Source organism: Panthera onca, chromosome B4, assembly GCF_046562875.1.
Source record: "Panthera onca isolate mPanOnc1 chromosome B4, mPanOnc1 haplotype 2, whole genome shotgun sequence".
NCBI lineage: Eukaryota > Metazoa > Chordata > Mammalia > Carnivora > Felidae > Panthera > Panthera onca.
In genome coordinates this window covers 138,600,580-138,621,047 of record NC_138345.1, presented here as the reverse complement: position 1 = coordinate 138,621,047, position 20,468 = coordinate 138,600,580, and the positions used below count along the sequence as shown (strand labels likewise).

The 20,468-nt window shown below is 59.6% G+C and overlaps 1 protein-coding gene across 3 annotated transcripts in view; it reads right to left on the bottom strand.

Moving 5' to 3' along the window:
- Positions 1-20,468, bottom strand: part of TBC1D22A (TBC1 domain family member 22A) — a 320,419-nt gene that overhangs the window by 86,259 nt on the left and 213,692 nt on the right. For all 3 annotated transcript variants that reach the window (XM_078449286.2, XM_078449287.2, XM_078449288.2), the window contains one exon: positions 3,009-3,136. In XM_078449286.2, coding sequence (XP_078305412.2) covers positions 3,009-3,136 — 128 coding nt within the window. The remainder of the gene's footprint in view (positions 1-3,008; positions 3,137-20,468) is intronic.

Below are 20,468 nucleotides of genomic sequence, written 5' to 3'. Positions count from 1 at the left end.
GTGACTCAGGATCCGTCTGACGTTTTGCTCGGGGTTGGACTGGGGTCCCGGGTTCGGGAGGAAGCCCACAGGTGAAGGGCCCTCCTCGTCCCTCCCCATCAGGGCGCCTGCCGTCGGTCGGCCTGACTGATCCCCGAGGTGTCTGCCTCGGTCACCTGGCTGAGGCTCCCCCACCCCCACCCCCGTCCACCCTGCCCTCCGGGGGGGAGCCCGTGTGCACGGCCCACGCGGAGGGAGGGGGTTCGGCCCCAGCAACTCCAGGGCCCGGTATCCGCGGACGTGTTTGGAATCCTCTGCGTCGGAGACCTGTCTCTTGGCTCATTTACTCACGAGTCCGTCTTACGTCATCAGGGACTCAGGCCTGATTTTAGGTTTCGAGTTTCGTACTTTGTTGGGGAGCCTGCTCCAGCTTCGGCCCCACCCGGTGGGGTGCGAGCTCGTCCTCCCTCTCTGGCACACCCGCCCCGCCCCAGCCCTGCGGTCCGCGGGAGGACGCCGAGCTCCCGACGTCACTGTCAAGTCGCAGCAGAAGGGTGCGGGAGCTGCCAGAATGGGGACCCCCCCCCCACGACCCCCACCCCCGCCAGCTCTGAGTCTGCCCTCGTCCCAGAGAGCAAAGCCGACGTGCCTCCTGGCAGGCGCAGACCAAGGGGTTGGCTTGGGGAAGAGAAGGGAGTCAGAGAGAAGACCGAACAAAACAAGGGGGCAGCCTGGCAGATCGTTGGCCCCAACGGGTTAGGGACTGACCACCTCCCCTCCGCGGCTACAGACCGAGGGCAAAGGCCTCTCTCATCCGAGTCGTCAGCATCCAAGCACTGCGGGAAGGGCGGGACACCTCCTTTCCACAGTCCGGGGCTGGGGAGCCAGAGGCAAAGCTGGCGGCCGAGTACCAGAGGTCCAGCAACCCGCTCCCACGGCCGGGCTCTCCGGGGGGCCGCTGCCCCCTCCGGCCACAGTCACCCGCACCAGCACCATTTCCGACAACGTGCGACGTGCCCGGGGGGCGGGGGCCCGGGGGCCACCTCCCTTTGGCACGGCCGGCTCTGGATCGTCTGTGCTGTTTAAATGCCTGTTTTCACGCCTATGCTGACCTCATTCACATGCACGCCACTTCCTAGCTGGGAGCCTGGACAGAGCAGGTGTCTCCAGACCCTCCACGGACACACGACACCGGAGGCCTTCACGCTCCCTCGTGAGGGTTAAAGAGCTACTCTAATGGCCCAGCTAGTAAACACCCCAGTTTAGGGGAGAGTGATCGCCCGAACGCCATCCCGTGATTACTATGTATTTTCATTGCCAAAAGATGCAATACAATTTCATGGTTACTTGGGCCTGTAAAATAGAAATATCCCCAATTTTTAAGATATGAAAAGGTTTATGACCAGGGTACTGTCAGTTCAAGAATGAGTCCACGGTACAAATGAGTCAATTCATGACAAAATTTAATTTCAGGAAAATTAACTCAATAAAGATGCCACAACTGTGCTTAAAGTTTTAATACCTATTAGGAGTTTTAGCGAGGTGGCGCAGGACCACGGACGCGCAGATCCATTTCCTGGCTCCTCAAAACACAATTGACTTCATACCTAATTTATCTGTAATGGGGACAGTATTACAAGGAACCTGGTGTTTAATGAAGAGGCAGGGTCTTCAACAGCCTAACCCATCACAAATGGAGAGCGTTCCCAAGTCACGGGATATTAAGTTTGTTTCCTGTGATGCTGCTGAGACCCAGTTAATAGCACCAGACTGATGGCCACTTTAACCAAACAGCCCAAGGAAGGCTTTATGTCCCAGCAAATGTCGGTGGCCAGAAACTCTGTAATTGCCGGGTCCCCAGAAAAGTAAAACCGAAGTGGGGCGTCTGCACACAAGCGGCTGAGTGGTCCTAAATTCCGTAGCGAGCATCACCAGAATATGCGAGCAGCAAGAAAGGACGGCCAAGTCCAAATGCTGGGCTTCAGAACCACAAGACGGTCGCGGGCCCCGCGTGGGGCACAAGGACCACCGTCAGGGACAGAACTCTGAGGACTCCCGTGACCACGGGCTCAGAGTAGGACGGCGGCAGGCACGGGGGCTCCGACCCCACAGGAAGAACGCACGGTCCACACCAAGGCCCCTTCGATGGAGGGAAGGGGAGTGGAGGGCAGGACAAGCTCTAAGGCCTCCTGCCTCCTGCCCACACGGTCACGGATGTCCACGGACGAGGCTCCCTCGGCGGAGCCCAGCCCACCGGCCGGGACTGACCCTGCCCGCAAAGCAGCCACCGAGGGGAGCTCCCTTCCCGGTCTCCGAAGGTACCCCACCCCCCTGCCGGTCCGGGGCCCGCGGAGGGCTGTCGCCCACGGCAGCAAACACCCTGCCTCTCGGTGAAGAAACCGGCCTCCGCGGACCCCGCTCCCGGTCACGTAAGGCTCCTGCCATCTGCAGTGATGACGAACAGCGGGCGTGTGAGCCCCGCGGCGCGGCCTCGGCTTCGGCAAACATCTCCAACGAGACGAAAAGGTGCTAGAATAAGCAAGGGGATACTCGAGGGAACAAAGGTGGTTTGTTCCAGAAAACTCAATCTCCCGAAGAAACGAGTTCCATCAAAATCGGTGGAGAGGAGAAAATTTCATATTGCGCTGAATCTGTCAGTGATTTTTTTAAAAAATCTTTATTACGAGTAAACTCAAAACGGAGACCACGCGCGAGTCCTGAGTGTGATCATTCCCCGCTGCTGCGGCTCAGGCACAGAGCCCGCCGGAACCCCGGGATCTGGACCCAAGGTAACCGCTCGCGAGCCCCAGGGATGCAGTCACCGCGCGGTCGGAATGAAGTTCAGCTACAGACAGGACTACGGGAAGCTCCTCCCGGTTTTGCGTCGATTCAGACGACAAGACCCCAGGGACGGACTTTCGAAAGACCGCCTTTCACCGAGCAGATGCCGAGGGGCAAGAGCAGGCGCAGCTCACCGGCCCCGGCGGAGCGCAGTGGGGGGGCGGGCGGGCGCACACAGGACAGCTCACCTGGTAGGTGTCCCACAGGCGGATGGTGCAGTGGAGGGGCACCTCCCTCATCAGCAGGTTGTTCATCCAGCGGAAGGCGAACTGCAGGTAACGCACCTCGTGCTGCTCCAGGTGCCGGTGCACTTGCTCTGCACGAGACAAACACAGGCCCCGAGGCGGTCAGCGAGAGCCCCCTGGGGTCCACCTCAGAGCCCCCCCCTCCAACCGCCAGACACCCGGGCCTCGTCCCCAGGGAGCCAGGAAGCCATTTAGATGGACTCTTGCTCCGGGAAAGTGAGCGGCGGCAGCCGCCGTGGCACGGGGACGGCGGCGAGGACCACTCCCGAGTCCCCTGCTCCTGGGTCCCCTGCTGCTGGGCCCCCTGGGAGCCATGCGGCAGGTGCCCCACCCCCAGTAAGAGGGGCAGGACCACGCCCCCCCCCCCCCCCCCCCAGTGGAGGAGAAACTGCCGTGAGAGGTCAGCAGACGCTCCGGGGCGCGAGGTGAGCGCTTCCTCCAGCCGGGGCGAGTCCACCACACCCGGGCTACGGTCCCAGGAGGGACTCGGACAGAGAGACGGCGAGCCCGCCGGCTCCCAAAACCACCTCGAGCTCGTCCCAGGCAAATGCCCCACCTGCTCCGGGACCCGGCCAGAGAGGGGGCCAGCAGGACACGGGCCTGGCTCTAGGCCGGTGCGTCTGGATTCCAGGGCTGGGGCTGGACTCCAGGCAGCTGGCCTCTCAGAAGGACGAGGTTTTACCAACCATCCCTTCCCTGACGCACGAGCTCCCACCGGCCACGAATGGCTCCTCCCGTCCTGCTCTGCAGCCTCGGTCCCCTGTGCTGCCCAGTGGTCAGCGGACATCTCTGCCGAGTGGTCAGCAGCCTGCGGGACAGGCTCCAGAGCTCCGTGAAGCTCCCTGGTCCCTGAATTCTGGTGATGTCACTGCGAGAAGCAAAGGCCCTGGGGTCACAGTGACCTTGCTGCTTCCCAACATTCTGCCCCGAAAAGCTCCACCCTGAGGGGCCTGGGAAGTACCTGTGCTGTTTCCTAAAACAGCCAAGTACCACCTAATGGGTCCTGGCTGGGAACAGGGAGACCCTCCCACGCTGACTGTGCTCGATCAGGGCCCACCGAGTACTGCTTAAGGCGCTCTCTCTGCACGCACCTTTTGAGCTCCTGAGTTACATGCAAGTTCTTTCTCTCTGGGGCTTACCTCCCCCTGTGACCAGCCTCGAGAAGTGACCCTGTAAAAAGCTGACAAGGTTTCCAGTCCTCCCAAAGAAAGTTCCAGAACTGGCAAATAAACAAGTGTTCGTGTTTTGTTGCTTACTGGTTTGTCTTTACTCGTGTTCCTGGTAACCTGCAATACTGCAGAGAAAAGGCTTTCCTAACCACCAGGCAAAAAGGAGGGGACAGGGGACGGGGTGCCTGGGGAGCTCAGTCAGGTAAGCGTCTGACTCTTGATCTCAGCTCAGGTCACGAGCTCGTGGTTTGTGAGTTCAAGCCCCACATCGGGCTCCACACTGACAGTGCAGAGCCCGCTTGGTATTCTCTCGGCCCCTCCCCGCTCGTGCTTGCTTTCTCTCTCAAAATAAATCAACTTAAAGAAAATAAAAAAAGGAGGGGACAGGAGGGTGAGAGGACCCTGTCCTGAGAGCCTCTGCATCGCACAGGCGGCGACTCCGGCTGAAGTGTGCGTGCCTGGTGGGGAGGTGCGCCCGCTTACAGGAGAGGAAGGCTGGCCGCAGAGAAGCTCCGGGCAGCCCGGGTTCCCGCCCCGGCACCACTGGGACACCCCACCCCAAACCAGCACCGTCCCGGCTGAGCGCAACAAACTCGCCTGGGCGTCGGATGCGGCAGGCAGGAGGGACGCCTGCGGCCGGGTGTGGGGAAACCGCTGGGGCACGCGGTGGAGCAGACCCGGCGGCACGCTGTGAGAGCGGTCACAACCGGACAGTGACTAATCGCACGGGGCTGGTAAGAACCGCACAGGCTCACCCCCGAGCCCTTGCAGCCGGCTGGGAGCAAGGTGCCAGGGAGGAGGCCGAGGGAACCAGGCAGTGGGAAGACCGCACGGGCCCCCAGCCCGCCACGTGCTGCCTCTTCAGGGACAGATGTAGGGACCGAGGGCTCTGCGCACCGCACAGGGCAGGCCCGGGCCCAGGGTGCCGAGGCCAGGGAGCGGGCAGAGAGGGCAGGCCCGGGCGTGGGGCTCCGGCGGCTGGCACCCACTCCCCGCAGTATTCGGCTCCTGCAGACGGGGCTCCTCCCCCTGGAGGGCAGTTCACGTGGCAGGGAAGGGGCTGGTTTGGGGTCTGGTCTCTGGAGAGGTCCCGGCACGAGCCCAGGCAAGCTCACGGGAAGTCCGCATCCCCCCCCGACTGGCCCCACCCATCCTCCCTCTCGGAAGCCTGAGAAGGACACTTCTGTGGACGCGGAGCTGGAACGGAACGTGGGCCAGGGAGCCAGGCGGCAGGGGCCGGGTCAGGGGAGTAAGAACAGATCACCCTGAGAAATCTCCAAGGATATTCTCCCCAGTAAAACAAACAAATAAGCATTATGAAATAAAGTCAATCATCATCGTTAGTTTTGGCATAAAATCTAAGCTTTCAGTGAACTGTCTTCTTTGCACTAGGCCCCCGGGAGCTCCATTTTCGGAGCCCCCTGACCCACAGACAAGGCCCGTCCCCCCGTCCTGGGCACTTGGTGAGCCCAGGAGGGGAGGCAGTTGAGGAGCTCAGAGGCAGGTTGGCCTGACCCCTGAGTGCAGCAGGGGTGACCTCCGCGGCCCCCGCACAGCTGGACGTCACCCTCACCTCCGTGGCTGTTAGAACACAGGTGCTCAGACCCTTCCCAACTTTCTCCACCAGAACCTCCCAGGTGGGATCTGGGAAGCTGTCCTCGTCAGCTCTCCAGAAGAACCCCTCCCAGGGGCCCCGAGGCTCAGAGGGACAGGGCTTCAGCCTCTCGCACGGGGTCCAGGTTGCGGAAGTCCCCCCACGGGGCGGGGCAGGTGCGACGCACAGGTGCCACACTGTGGTCTACCTAACTGTGTTCTTCTAATCGACTTGGGTCTTATTAGATACGGCTGGTTTTACACAAACTTCATTTCACTCCCAGAGGGAAGTGTCCACTTGCTCCGGGGGAGGTGACGCGGCCAGCAAACGGTCCACGGCGGGGCCTCCCCGGCAGAACGGAGTCACAGCTTGTCACTGAGAAGAGCCCGCCGGCGGGAAGGGGTAACCGTCTCCCGGGCTGTCGGCTCAGGAGCACTTTATGCCAGGACGCCGCCCGACGACACCCGGCCACCCCGTGTCGCTCATGCCACTGCCCTCCTCCTGCCACCCACCCCGTCCCTGCCCAGTGCAGCGCTATTCACGTGCCCAGCACCTGGAGAGTTCTCTGAGACCCGCCCCCCCCCCCTTCCTGGTGCTACAAACACCCCGAGGGGAACATTTCTCGTGCCGTCTGGGGCTTCACTGCTCAGGGGACATGCCCACTCCGGGGCAGGTGCTGTCCCCAAGCGCCCTCTGTGTCTGTCAGATGATCGAGTGAGTGAAGGAACCGTGAGTGCGGGGAGAAAATGTGACCGACCACGATGGACGAAGCCCCAGTCTGCAGTCTTCCTTCTCTGCCTCTGCTCCTCATGCCACGGTGTCGAGGAGCGTTTTCGAGACGTGACAGGACGCTACTCTTTTTAAAGAACTGAAGAATGATTTCTAACCTACAGTTCTCAGCAGCTACAGAACTAAGCTTCTGGAGAGTTCTAAGGGCCGCCAGCGGCCCCTCCATCCAGGCCTGACCTTTGCCTGTTACCCCAGGGCGCCAGCTGACGGCCAGTCTCCGCCGCGGCCCGGGGCACTGACACGGGCGCTCTGGTCACCGTGAAAGTCAAATATGATAACTACTTGAAAACCCAGCAGTTTAGAAAACTTGGGATCTTACCGAAGACGCCTCGTCCACACAGAGTGGCGTCACCTCCCCGCGTGTGCAGCTGGCAGCGTGGAGAGCAGGCTGGGCAGACACAACCGCTGCCTGGAAATGGCCCAGAAGGAGGGAGGCCGGCCCAGAGACGCTCCGGGGACAGGCGCCTGGTGGCTCCTGGTCCCACTGGCCACTGCAGCCTGCCACTCTACAGGGACATGGCCAGCGCCTCGTCCACCGGCACGGGACAGAGCCCCGTGACGCAGCCGGTCGGCAGCCTGGGGCCCCCCGACGCATGGCGGCCAGCCCACCTGCCCCCGTCAAGCCACCCTTGCGGGCGCGGCTCAGCCCAAACCCCAGCAAACACAGCAGTGCAGTGGTCACGTGTTAAAAGTCGGGAAGGTATGCCGACTCCGAGTTCGGTAACGCGGATTCACATTATGTTTTGACGGGTCTCCACACGCTCAGACACTGCCTCACGTCCTCTGCTCCTGCCCAGTAACACAGTGGTTTGTCCACGGAGGGGCCATCCAGCCCCGGGCACCGATGAGGGGTCATCACCACGCTCTCCCCGGGGTACCACCAGCGGGTCTTGCCCTGGACCCTGGCCTCCTGTAGGACGGGGACCGTGTCTGGGCCCACGTGTGCACACGGAGCGAGGCCCGGCGATGAGGGGCAGCGATGGCCACAGCTGGAGACCCGCGGGAGACGCGGACAGGACGGAAGCTGGGGAAGCAAGCCGCCCACGACAGCGAGGGCAGAACAGCCCCGGCCTCCGCAGCCAGGCCCATGCTCTGCCGTGGCACACCCAGCATGCCGAAGGACAAGGTCACCAGTTTACAAACTCGGGAAACAGCTCTAAAAGCGTGCCCAGAAGGCAGGGGACACCTTTTTAATGTGACCTGGCAAGCGAACAGATTTGGAAAACTAAACTCCTATTTGCAGAACATCTATCACTGAAGTAACCTAAGTAAACACTAACAATTAACCCTTTCTCTTCCACAGTGAGTTCCTCCTGGGGCCCCACCTGCAGGTAAGTCCTCCTCCCCCTCCCCACAAGACGCAGACAGTGGCGGGCCCGGTCTCAGGCTCGGCCCAGAGGAGCCCATCGCAGCCAGACAGTGCTGACCAGTGCCCTTCCCGAAGGGGCCAGGCCCGCAGGACCCTGACCCGGGGGCGAGTGCACAGAGGCCGGCTGGGTGGTGCCCACGGATGCGGGCAAGGAGCAGGGGGCCGGAGACAGGACTCAGGACTGCCCCACCCCACGTCCTGCAGTGGCCCCACACTGCCAGATGGGTGCAGGGACTCGCCCTGTGTCCCCGGGTACCAGCACCGGGGGCACAGCCACTGCTCTCTACAGAGCACGACCTGGCCCATCTGGGAAAGCATAGACCACGGGAACAGCCAGAAACCTGCCGCCACCTGGCTAACCCCATAAAGATGCAAAGTCCTTCCAGAACAAAAGCTCGTCACCCATCAGCTCTTTCAGGGAAAATGTACCGGGGATCCCCCCAGCCCACATACCCGGGCTGTGTGGAAGAGGAAGCAGGGCAGACGAGACCTGCGTCCTCACCTCTGAGAGCTCAGCAGCTTGGAGGAGAGACACAAAATAAATTCAGCCTTGAATCTGACAGTTGTCCGTTGCAGTTGTCAGAATAACCGACCCCGCATGCCCAGGAGTGCCCGGCCTCCTCTCTGCCGGGTGGAGGCCTCGGCGCTCCCAACAGGAGCTGGAAAGGCAAAGCCCCTGGAGCTCTGGGGGGTCGTGACCCCCAGGCATGGCCTACGTGAGGCCCACGGCAGGAGCACCCGGCCCGCCGACGAGACGTTGCTCATGCAGGGGTGGTTCTCGGGAAGCACGTCACGGAGGGTGACAAAGTGGGCCCACCACGGTCCCCCAAGCCCGCTCGCACGCGTGGGACTCCTGGCGGGGGCCGCCTCCTGGCTGGATGGTGCTAAAAAATGGACAACTGAACTCTCCGCGTTGCTTTCAATTTATATACGTCGGGGCTGCAAATGCATATGCTGAAAAGCTTCATTTTTCCTATTTTATAAGTAATTGTGAGCAGATGCTCTGTCACTGATAAAGGTAATTTGGTTAGCAATAATTCTGAATTTGAAATTTTCCATTTCACTGGAAATAAGAGTGTACATATAATGAATGAGCAGGCAGATGTAATTATTGTCATCTTTCAGGTTGAAAACGTTTTCTTCCTAAAACCCTCCATGGCAGGCCAGGGCACTGCGATTGTTGTCATGTCACCAGGAAGGTACCTGTCACAGCGACATGCAGGGAGGCCACCACGGTGTTTGCAGGACAGTGTCCTCAGCACTTGAAACAGCAGATCTACAGACTGGAAATTCTACTGAAACATCTTGCCTTCTTGATTAAAAATAAAAATAAGTTATGCAAACGCATTGTGTTCCAGGATTTATGCTAAAGAGGAAAAAAAAAAACACGTATCCCATTGACTTGGCATAAAAAACACATACTGTTTATGCAGGGCAGACACTACTTAGATTTATTTGCCCAAAGAGTGAGCATAATTGCTCACACTTAGATACCTGACAAAGAAAACCGTTCAAAACCCCTCCGCAAAGCTGAGAACAGACACGAATACATCACGCTTCTGCCAGGCAAGGCATGAATAGGCTTTGATCTGGGGGGAAGATTTCAATTCTCCATCAGTTAAACAGATAAAAAAAAAAAAGAGAGAGAGAGAACAAAACGAGAGCCACCTGGCAGTGAACATGGGCCTCTTTGCAGCCAGGAAGTCCCTTGGCTCACCACCCTCCCGGTTTGCAGGACTGGTCTGTGCTAATGCTACAGAGGCAGGGCCCGGCCGCATCCACGGGCCACAGGACCCAGGCCTTGCTGTGCAGGGGTCCGGGGGCTCGGCCGAGAGGAAGGGGCTGAGGCAGAGGGCAGCAGGGGTGGGCCTGGACGGGCCACGTCCATGAAGGAGAGGCCTAGGGCTCCCCACTACAGACACCCACAGAGGTGCCCCGAAGAGGGTATGAGCTGGAAGGGGGTGGGGTGGGCACACGGGGGAAGTGAGGGAACAGAGTGGGACCCGGGACCTACAATTCCACCCTGCAAGCACAGGACACTCCCTAGCAAGTCCCTGCAGGCAGACAGTCCTGCAGCCCCACGGCAGGGGCAGGGAGGAGGCTGTGGCCGGAGCCTGGGCTGCTGGCCTGTTCTCTCCCTTGGGCGGCAGGTGAGCCTCAGCCAGACACTAAGGAAGAGTGCTAAGATCTCAGGCTTACAGTCAGGAGAGCCTGGGTTCAAATCCCAGGTCAGCTTCTGGAAAGTTCTTGAAGGCTCTCTCTCAGCGCCCCGAGGTTCTCCTCCAGACGGCCCGCTCCCTCACGGCACTCTCTCAGGGAAGGTCCCGGCACAGCAGCTGCCGTCGCCCCGTGTGTGGCCAGAGGCGGGGGACGGGATGCCAGGAAGGGCACACCCGAGCCAGCCCTGCGGCACAGGTGCACAAGGGGGACGTGGGGAGGGCACCTGACCCCAAGCCAGCCGACCAGTATCCCCGCACGCGGCGCGCTTTGTCGGGCAACCATCCTCCTTCTGAGCGCACGCTGCCGCACGCCAATAAGGGCCGCTTTTTACCTCAGAAACTGGAATGGAGGCTGATAGGAATTGAGATTTATTTAGACCATTTAACACCATCTTAGGCACGTGCTGATGGGGTAAAGAGAGAAAACGCAACCCCGGCCCTTCCGGTGCCAAGAACCCGGGATCCCAGCGGGTCCCACCCCACGGGGTGACCATTCTACACCTTCTTCATCCTCCACGAGCAACGGGGAGCACGCGGAAGGCCAACGAGAGCCAACGAAGCTGGGCTCCCAAGGGCGCCTCTGTAACGTCACACACCACAGGCGCGGCGCGTCTCACAGACTGGACCACGCGCCTGGTCAGGGAAGCCTCCGTGTTCCGTAATAAGAAGGGGCGGGACTGGCCCCCGCCCCCTTCCCGGGAGGGAGGCTCTAAGTCCTCGGACTCCCCCCGGGGCCGGGTGTCCCCGTTACGCTAACGAGAGGGGTTCTGGTGAGGGCACCCCTCGGCAGCGTCAGGATGGGGACTGAGTGGGACCCTCGGCAGCCAGACGATGGGGAGAAGACGGGAGCTGGAGACTGCGTCTACACGGGGCCCGTGATCCGGTGGGTAGCACTATGGGGAGACCCAGTACGCTCTGGACGCCCGGCCCCAGCCGAGCTTCCGTGACTGTACGGGGACCTTCCCCAAGCTCATTCCGTGGTTCTTGACCTTACCCTCCACAGTAAAACCACCGCTGCCAAGTATAGTGCTCTCCTGAGCTCTGTGAGTCATCCTAGTGGACCGTCGGAGCCACGGGAACCACTGAAGTGAAGGCCACTCGCTCAGAAGTGCAGGCGGCCTAGGGACCATGGAAGTGCAGCTGGTGTCTGAAGCAGAGCCTCTGGGGCAGCACTGAGCCAGCCCTGAACCTGTGGGGTCTGCTAATGACAGAAGCGCAGTTGCGCTTGGGGTACAAACAAAATACTCCTGCCAGCATCAAATGCCCGGAGGCTGCGATCCAGAAAGACCTCCAGAAAGAGGCCAAACACATTTTCCCAAAATAACTTCTCCAAGGCTGGCGTTGACATCAAGGTCGTGCCACACGATTACTATCTTCTTACGCGCTCCACGAGAGGGCAGGGGTGAAGGCGGGTCAGACCCACACGGCCGCGGACCATGCCGGAGTGGGAGAGACTAACACGGTCACCGCGTGAGCACAAGGACAGGCTAGAGTGTAGACGCTCCCAGGCCCCGGCCACAGACGCCACCAGCCACCCCGGGGACCCAGCGTGCACACAAGCAGAGAGTGAAATTACGCCTCCCGGCAGGATGTAGAAACCAGTGTTTATGTGACACCACGACATGCTATCTTTCCATCTTTAGAGAGGTATTAAGGCATATTTTGTTGACAGTAACATTATCTAAAATACAAGTTCTTCCAGAGCTACTCAGAATCGAAGCGACGAGGCATTAAATCATTCTCACCTCACAGATGTGCTCACAGGCTTCTCCACGAAGGCCTGTTTTCCTATCAGAAAGCAACAACAAGCCTGATTTATTGGGAAAGGACACAGATGCCAGAGCGGCGTCCCCGGGGCACCCAGAGCACTGAGGGCCTGATAACCCCCCGCAAGGCCACCCCTGTCGTGCACGTGTGCACATCGGTGGCGGCCCAGGCACAGAGGAGGCGAGTGGACAGCAGACCAGACGGACGGGAGCTGGAGGGGCCTGGCCGTGTCCCACCCAACACGCGTACGGGGTTCTAGATGGGGACACGGTGAGGACACTGAGGAAGAGTACCCGCCCCGGGTTCCATCCGAGATGTGATGGGCCGACAGGGGGTGCCGGGCCTGGCCCCCGCAGTCGAGGCAGCACAAAGCCTCCGGGAGGGTCTCTGGGCTCCAGGCTGACGACAGAGGGGAAGTGGGGCACAGAGCCACCCAGAAGTGAGGGAGACGGGCCCTCAACCCCAGCGCTGCATGGAAGGTGGGGGAAGGGAGCCCACGGCACTGCTGCTTTGCTCACTGTGTTAGTTTCCTGATTCCGTAACAAACCCCCACACGCTCACCCGTTGAAAACAGCGCACATCTGTCATCTCACGGCCCCTGTGGCTCTGGAGTCCAGAGAGGACCTGGCGGGCTCCGCCACTCGGGGCTTTCCAAAGCTACACAAGGCCGCGCTCTCGTCCGGAGGCCCAACCAAAGTAACACCCACCTCCAAGTTATTTCAGGGTGCTGGCAGAATCCGTTCCCTTGCAGGGCTCTGACTCAGGGCCCGGCTCTTTGCTGGCCGTCAGCCAGAGGCCACCCACACATCCCTGCCACGTGAGCTTCTCCGACTGGACGCGGGCCTCAAGAGCAAAAGCAAAGTCTCTAGTGAGTCTGCTCAAATGGAGTCTTACGTGATGTAACGTAACCGCAGGCTGACAGCCCACCACCCCATACTCTGTGGAGACACACGATTCGCCCAAACCCAGGAGCAGGGATCACACAGAGGTGTGGATACGAGCAGGCAGGCTCCCCGGGAGTCACCGTAGGACCCGTCCACCACGTGCACTCACTGCACTTGCCTTGGCCAGGAGCAAACCCGTCGGAGCCTATGGCACACCAGCCCCCACATCCCCTTCCCAGCAGGGCAGCGAGGAGGAGGGCCAGGGCTGCCCTCCACTGCAGTTCGGTAACCTGGCCGTGGCAGTGAGTCAGGAAAGAAGGGAAGGTTCTCCTCGCCCTCCCCCTCCAAGCCAAGGGGCAAGGCCCTGTTTCAAAGGGGGCAGAGAGCAGAGAAGAAATAAACTCTGAGCTGAACGAGCACTCAGCTCATAAACAGTTTGCAAACCGTCTCATCAGCAATATGTAAGGAAAGCCTGACGAGACCCAAGGAAGCTGAAGACGAGGAGCTTCAGTACTCTGCCCACCACGGTGCATTTTAAGACTTAGAACCTGCCACAAAAGCACCGGAGTTCTGACCACGACCCGCGAGCCCCCAAGCCCAGGCTGGCGAGCGGTCCGTGCCTGCCCACGTTTGAGATGCAGCTCAAGCACCACGGCCCTCCCAAAGCCTCTTCTGACCTCCCCCGCCTCAGCACCCCGCCGGGTCGCCCACAGACCTCGCGAGGAGACAGACGGCACTCTAGTGGCTGTGGTGGCTGTCATGGCCATCTCACCTGTTCGACTGGGGAGCTCATTGAACTCCCAGTTCGTGGATGAGCTCGTCGAACTCCCGTGGACGGATGGCTGGACAGATGGTTACATGCCGGGTGAGTGGATTGAACAGGGAGAGAGGACAAAATGCAGGAGGCTAATCGTCAAGCAAAAGGAACGACAGATAGAATGGATGATCCTGGCATGCCTCTGGGAAAAACCCTTTCCAAGGCAAGCTCTAGGGCCCAGATACTTGCCCTGTCATAAGCCAGCACTGAGGACCAGAATCTAGTTGAGGAAACTGACTTGTTCTGAGGAAAAGAAGGCATTTCCTTCTACGCCTTTGGATAGAGACACGAATACATAAGAAAATACAAGCGAACGACATATATAAGCACAACATATTTATTCTGGCTCATACTCTTACCAAGAAAAAAAAAAACAGCAGAGCACAGGTAGTCTCACTCAAACACTTTAAAAATTAATAGCTCATGGAGTGCCTGGGGGGCTCAGTAGGTTAAGCGTCTGGCTCTTGGTTTCGGCTCAGGTCACGATCTCACGGTTCATGAGTTCGAGCCCCACGTGGGGCTTCACGCTCACAGTGTGGAGCCTGCTTGGGATCCTCCCCCTCTCTCCCTGTCTCTCTCTCTCTCTCTCTGCCCCTCCCCACTCACTCTCTGTCGCTCAGAATAAATGAAAGACAATCAACAGTCCGTAATCTAACGTGTACGTTTAAAGGTAGCGGGATGCAACCCACAGCATACGTGCGGGAACCGCAGTCCGGTTAGCCACAGGGAAGACGGCCAACCGGTCACCCCAACTCCATCAACCCCCACATTCCTGGCACGATCCTAATGACATTCCTCCACTCCGTAAAACCTTTCAACAGCTCCCCGTGAAGCGAAAACATCTTCTGAAGGGGCCAAGGTCCTGAGCTGGCTCCCTTTCTTCGCCCACATCAGGGGCGTATCACGCGGTAAAGGACGGGCTCTCGGGGTAAGAGGCACCGATCTGTAGGCTCTCTGCCGTGGCCGCGTGGCGACGTAGCGCCTCCGAGCCCAGAGCCGGGAGGGAATGCACACCGGCTCTCCGGGCCGGCACAGGCCCGCTGCCACGCGCCCTGCCCGCGCCGTCTTCGCCACGGCCCCCGCGCCATCCCCTCTGCCCACGCGACCGCCTACAGGTCCCCACGCGCCTCTGTGGCCGCTCACCGCCCTCCCCTCGCTCACTACAACAGACACCCTCGCAGGCCTGGGCGCCGGCGTCCGCCTCCCGCAAGGCCCCCCGACGCCCCTCCGACAGCTCGCGAGAACCAGGAAGCTGGCGCGAGGTTGTTCTCTCAGTCCGCCGTCTAACCGGGTCAAGTTCCCCACCAAAGGACGCTAACCCACCCGCCTACACCCGGGACGCGGCACAAGAGGACATTTCACAGACGCCTGCCGAGTGTGTGAAGTCAGCTGCGTCCCCATTCAGAGGAACAGCCGGTCCCCTGGAGCCCTGGGGAGAGAAGGGAGCCGGGCCGAGGTGCCCGGCTCACCGGGCGGCCACTCGGAGGGCTCAGTGACGCGGCCTCGGCGCTGCCTCCCCACGTTAGCACGTGCGCACCAGGCGGGGAGGGGTGCTGACCGGGACCGTGAGGGCAGTTAGTGTCCGAGGAGCACACGGGCTGCCGATGTCCACAGGAAGTGGTGGGGAGCCAGGAGGAGGGAGGGGGGAGGACAGACAGCCAAGCACGCCGCGTGCTCGCGCCCTCCACGTACACACAGGTGAGGGACCGGGGCCCCGGGGCCCAGTGTCCAGGCTCGTGCACACACGATTCCGGCTCCCTCTCCCAGCCCACCGCCAAGGCCACTGCTCATGCCGACAACCCGTGGGCGGGAGACACCGAGGCAACGCCGCCAGGCTGCACCCGTGTCCCGGTTCAAGCGCGTCTAGAACCGAAGCCTGATATCCAGCGTGCCTCCTCCGCACCTCCTGAGGCGGACACCCACCAAGTGTCACCAGACTCCATTGAAACGGCAGCCCCAGCGTTCATGCAGGGTCGTGGGCGTCCCCAGATGACGGTCAGAACCGCACCTGAGGCGATGCCTGGGTGGCTCAGTCAGTGACGCGTCCGACTTCAGTTTGGGCCACGATCTCACAGGTCACAAGTTCAAGCTCCACAACGGGCTCTCTACTGTCAGCACAGAGCCCACTTCAGATCCTCTGCGTCCCTTCCTCCTCTCTGCTCTCTCTTTCTCAAAATTAAAATAAACACTTTTTAAAAATACTTAAAATAAAATAAAATAAAATAAAATAAAATAAAATAAAATAAAATATAAATAAAATAAAAAATAAATTAAATTGAATTAAATTAACAAATAAGATACAATAATAAATAAAATAAAAAATAAAATAAAATAAAATAAAAAATAAAATAAAATAAAAAATAAATTAAATTAAATTAAATTAACAAAATAAGATAGAAAAATAAAATAAAATAAAATAAAATAAAATAAAATAAAATAAAATAAAATAAAATAAAATAAAATAAAATAAAATAAAAAACTGCACTTGAGGCATGACAGCTGCCGGGAGGCGAGCAGCCTTGGCCGAGCCCAGGGCGCTGGCACAGACAGAATACAGGAGGAAGCCACTTCCCCAAACCATCCCCAAGGCTGAGGGCCTGTGACTGCAGCCACGTTACTGGTGCAGGGAAGCTGCGCACGGCAGAGACGGCAGGAAGACCAGCCACGGTGTCACCATGCCCGGCCCTTGTCGCCATGCCCGGGAGCCCACAACGGCCCTGGGGGGCGCCCTGCTCTGGCCTGCCCGGCCCCTGAGCCTCCCAGGAATGGCGCTGGACACAGCTTGGTGCCCAGGCCCAGGCCAGGAGCCCGCGGTCCACGGGAAGCAGGGGCGTGTGGAGCAGTCTGATTTTGGCATCAGGGGCTGATTTTCTGCCCTGACACGGTGGTGGCTCAAGGGCTGCGTCTGTTCTGTTCTGTTTCAGTATTCATGAACAACCCCAAAGCTGACGAGATACTAAGCAGTGAACTTGGTAAAAGAACCCTAGCAGATATACAACAAGCAGGCCAAGTTTACCTAAGCACTTGACTTCCGTACCCTTTCTTTTTTTTTTTTTATTTTTGTTTTTAACGTTTATTTACTTTTGAGACAGAGAGAGACAGAGCATGAACAGGGGAGGGGCAGAGAGAGAGGGAGACACAGAATCCGAAGCGGGCTTCAGGCTCTGAGCCGTCAGCCCAGAGCCCGACGCGGGGCTCGTACTCACGGACCGTGAGATCGTGACCTGAGCTGAAGTCGGACGCTTAACCGACTGAGCCACCCAGGCGCCCCCACACCCTTTCTTAAAAAATAGCCAGAACGTGTTTAAAATGACTTTGTCAAAGAAGATACGTTCCAGGGAGGGTTTTATCCATCGTGGTAGTGGAAGCCCTAAGAGGCCCTTCATCCCCTCCACAGAAGGAGTCTGCCCCTGTTCCTAGTACTGGAAACCTACCCCAGATACCCGAAAAATGCTAGCTACCTGCCACTGCCTTGAGTAGGAGCTAGCTGCAGTTTACTCTCTGCTCTCTTACCGGTGACACAGAAGCGTGAACGGTCCCTCGCATCACTTCCTGTGCCCTGACACCCACTGCCTCCGGGACACCAGCCGCAGGCAGAGGGGGTGCCCATAGCCGCCCCCACCCTGCCTCTCAGAAGACACCCGCGGACCCCGTCCCCCCAGGCTCTCGGGGAGCACCTTTCCTGCCTGCCGCCAGCCGCTGGAGACATGGCCACAGCACCAATCCCCCCCTCCAACGCCGGTGCAGAGACGACCCTCCCTCACCAGCCATAGCACCCCAGGTTCCCCCCCGCCCACACGGCCAGAGGACACGCTCACGGGGTGCTCACACAAACCATGGTTTCCCACGCTGGAGCTCCTCTGTGGTCCCCTCCTATTCAGGGGGATGTTTCCCAAAGGACCTCCTACGACAAGCTGGGAAATTCTGAGCATCAAAATCATTTATTATGGGACACACCTGCAAGCTGGCGGAACACGGGACCCCCGAGCTCAAACACACACGCACGGGAGAAAGGGGACAGCTTCTCCTTACGGCAGGAGGGCAACCAGCGAACGCAGGAAAGCGGACAAGCCAGCAGCCCCGGTGGTGACCGGCCCAAACGAATCCTCACCTACAGGCACCCAAAGCACCGCGGAAAGGCCCGGGGCCGGAGGGAGAGCCGCGCTGTCCGGGTCTCCTCGCCGGTCACTTCTCACCACAAACAGAAGTGTGAGCTCATAGCACCCTAGCAGACACCCGTTCAGCCCGCGACCAAAGTGAAGGTCGCTGGACACGGGACGGCCTGCCCCACGTGTCCCCAGAAGCTCCCTCCCACACGTCTACGGATTCCTGCCAAAATCTGAGTGTCGGCACCAGGAAGCAACAGAAGAGCTGAAAACAACAGACACCCTGGAAAGAAAACAAACCAGCAACAAACCCGAACGTGCCCGTTTCAGAAACGGCAAAGTCCTGGAACGCCCAGAAAGGCCGCGTCTCCCCTCTGTCGAGCAACGGCCTGCCGCACCTCCAACGTCCCTGGCACGATCGCGTTACGGGGGGAACCGCTGGTCCACACCTTCCTGCCCTGTGCCAGCACGTGCCCACGGGGCAGGGGCTGCAGCGCCCCAGGATCCCAGTTACACACACCCACGGCACACGGCTCACCCTTGTTGGCGGGAGGGGGGGGGTCCTCTCCCGGCAGAACCCAGAGACTGGAGCCGTCACACGCACACACACGGCGCCTCACCGGCCACAGGGCAACACCTGAGGGGTCCAAACTCAACAGGCCCCACCCTTCATCTGCGTGGCTCAGACTCCATGCTCCTCCCTGTCTCCCCAACGGTCAAGTGGAGACACTGTTAAGTTCCCACCTCACCGGCCGCCAGGAACAAACGGGATACGGAGCGTGCACTGCTCAGCAGCGCGCTGGGGACCCAGGCAGAGCTGAGTGAGCGGTGAGCCCTCTGAGGGCACATCTGGCCAGATGCGGGGGGCAGCCGAGCGAGGGTACTCCGTCCGGGACCAGGACGACAGTAGCACCTGCATCCACCCCTCCTCCTGCCAGGACCTCACGGTGACAGAAGGCGGCAAATACGCAAGTACAAGAGAAGGGACAGAAAGAAACATCTGAGGAAGGAGACGGAAACACACAAGCGGCGTCTCCCCAGGGGACCTGAGAAGCTCAAGCCGACGCCAGCACTGCAGAAAGCAGGAAGCGGTTCGCTCGGCACGGATCACCCGGCAGCCCGGGAGCGGCCGCGCCGTGGACCCCGGGAGCGGTGGCCTTCACCACAGAGTGTGCGTCTGTAAGAAGCTGCTGGATGGCCCCAGGCCTGCACGCCCCCTGCCTGGCAGCAGCCCCCGCCCCTCCCCATCCTGCCCTACAATCCAGAACGCAGAAGGACCTCCTCCACAGAGGTGAAGCCAGGGCTCGGACGGGGGGACCCAGCAGAGGGGGGGAGGTCTGAGCTGTGAGCTGCAGGCACATACTCACCTGCACCGTCCCCTGTGCGGTGACAGGGGTGCATGGCCAAGAGGGGCCACAGGGCACACGGGGAAGCGCCCGGCCCTGAAGGCTGGGCCCACCAGGGACCCACGGCCGAGCGTGGAGGCCCCGGGGGGGGGGGGGGGGGGGGGGGCACGGAGAGTAAAGACAGGAAGTGCTCCACTGCCGTTTATGGAAGAGCTGGTGGCGAAGGTGGCCTCCACCGTGGTCCTCATCCAGCCGGCGGGGAAATGCCCCACCACAGGGCTGCCTCCGGTCCCGGTTTTGAGAGGGACGCTGGTCCGTTACATTAAGGGACATAAAACCACTCCCATTCCCCAGCAACCCGTAACCACGAACAAAAATGACTTTGGGGAATCATTTCAAAACCAGATTTGATGGCCTACATTCAAAACAAGACAACTTTTTCTTCTTAAGGTCAAGGAGAATCGCTTTATTTGGAAGTCTCTACTTACAATTTAATTAACTAGTCTCAGTTTGGCAATAAACCCGGAACATCAATCTCAGGATGCGGGGTCACAAAGATATCATCATTAAGGAGAAAAGCATCTAAATCATGAGCTCAGAAGGCCTCACGTGCCTGCATCTCATTACACGCTGGCTGGCCATCACCGCCTCCCGGTGTAAACATGCTCCCCGCTCGAGCGGCTGAGAGTGTAACGCTGACGGCGATGCTGGTGATCCAGTGACGGCATCTCCGAGTGGTTCCGGGAAGGAGAGGCCTGGGAAAGCCACAGAGACAGCACAGAACAGACAGAGACGGCGTCTCTCAGGCCGCCACGTCGGCTCGGCCTCCACTGTCCCGTGAAAGGGAGGCTGAAAACACAGCTGTAGACCCCTCCCTGGCCCACCCTCACTCAGCCCGGCCAACATCGGGCTGGCGATGGCTTCCAGGGGCCATAAGGCAGGCTGGGTGGTGTGGCCACATGATCTCGGAGCCCCCCCACCCCTGCCCCGCACAGGGAGAGTCTTGTGACTCCGTGCTGAGGGCAGGCCTGGAAGAAAGAACTCCCAGAGCAACTTCTAACACAGGACAGAGTGCCCTCAGCTGTCAAAACCTATCCACACATCGAGGAAGTTCTTTAAAAATAAGCTAACCCCTCTGTTCTCAGGTCCCTAGTTCCAAGACCCTCTTGGGCCGCTGCAGTCCAAACGTGGGAGGAGAGGTGTCCCTTAGTTCTAAGAAAGTAAATCCCTCTCTACCTATTCAGGGGTAACACCTGAAAACAAACTTAAATGGGAAGGAAAACACACAGGGCCGGAGGCAGCAAGGTTTTGGGACAGAGAGCAGGAAGCCAGAAGGGGTCACA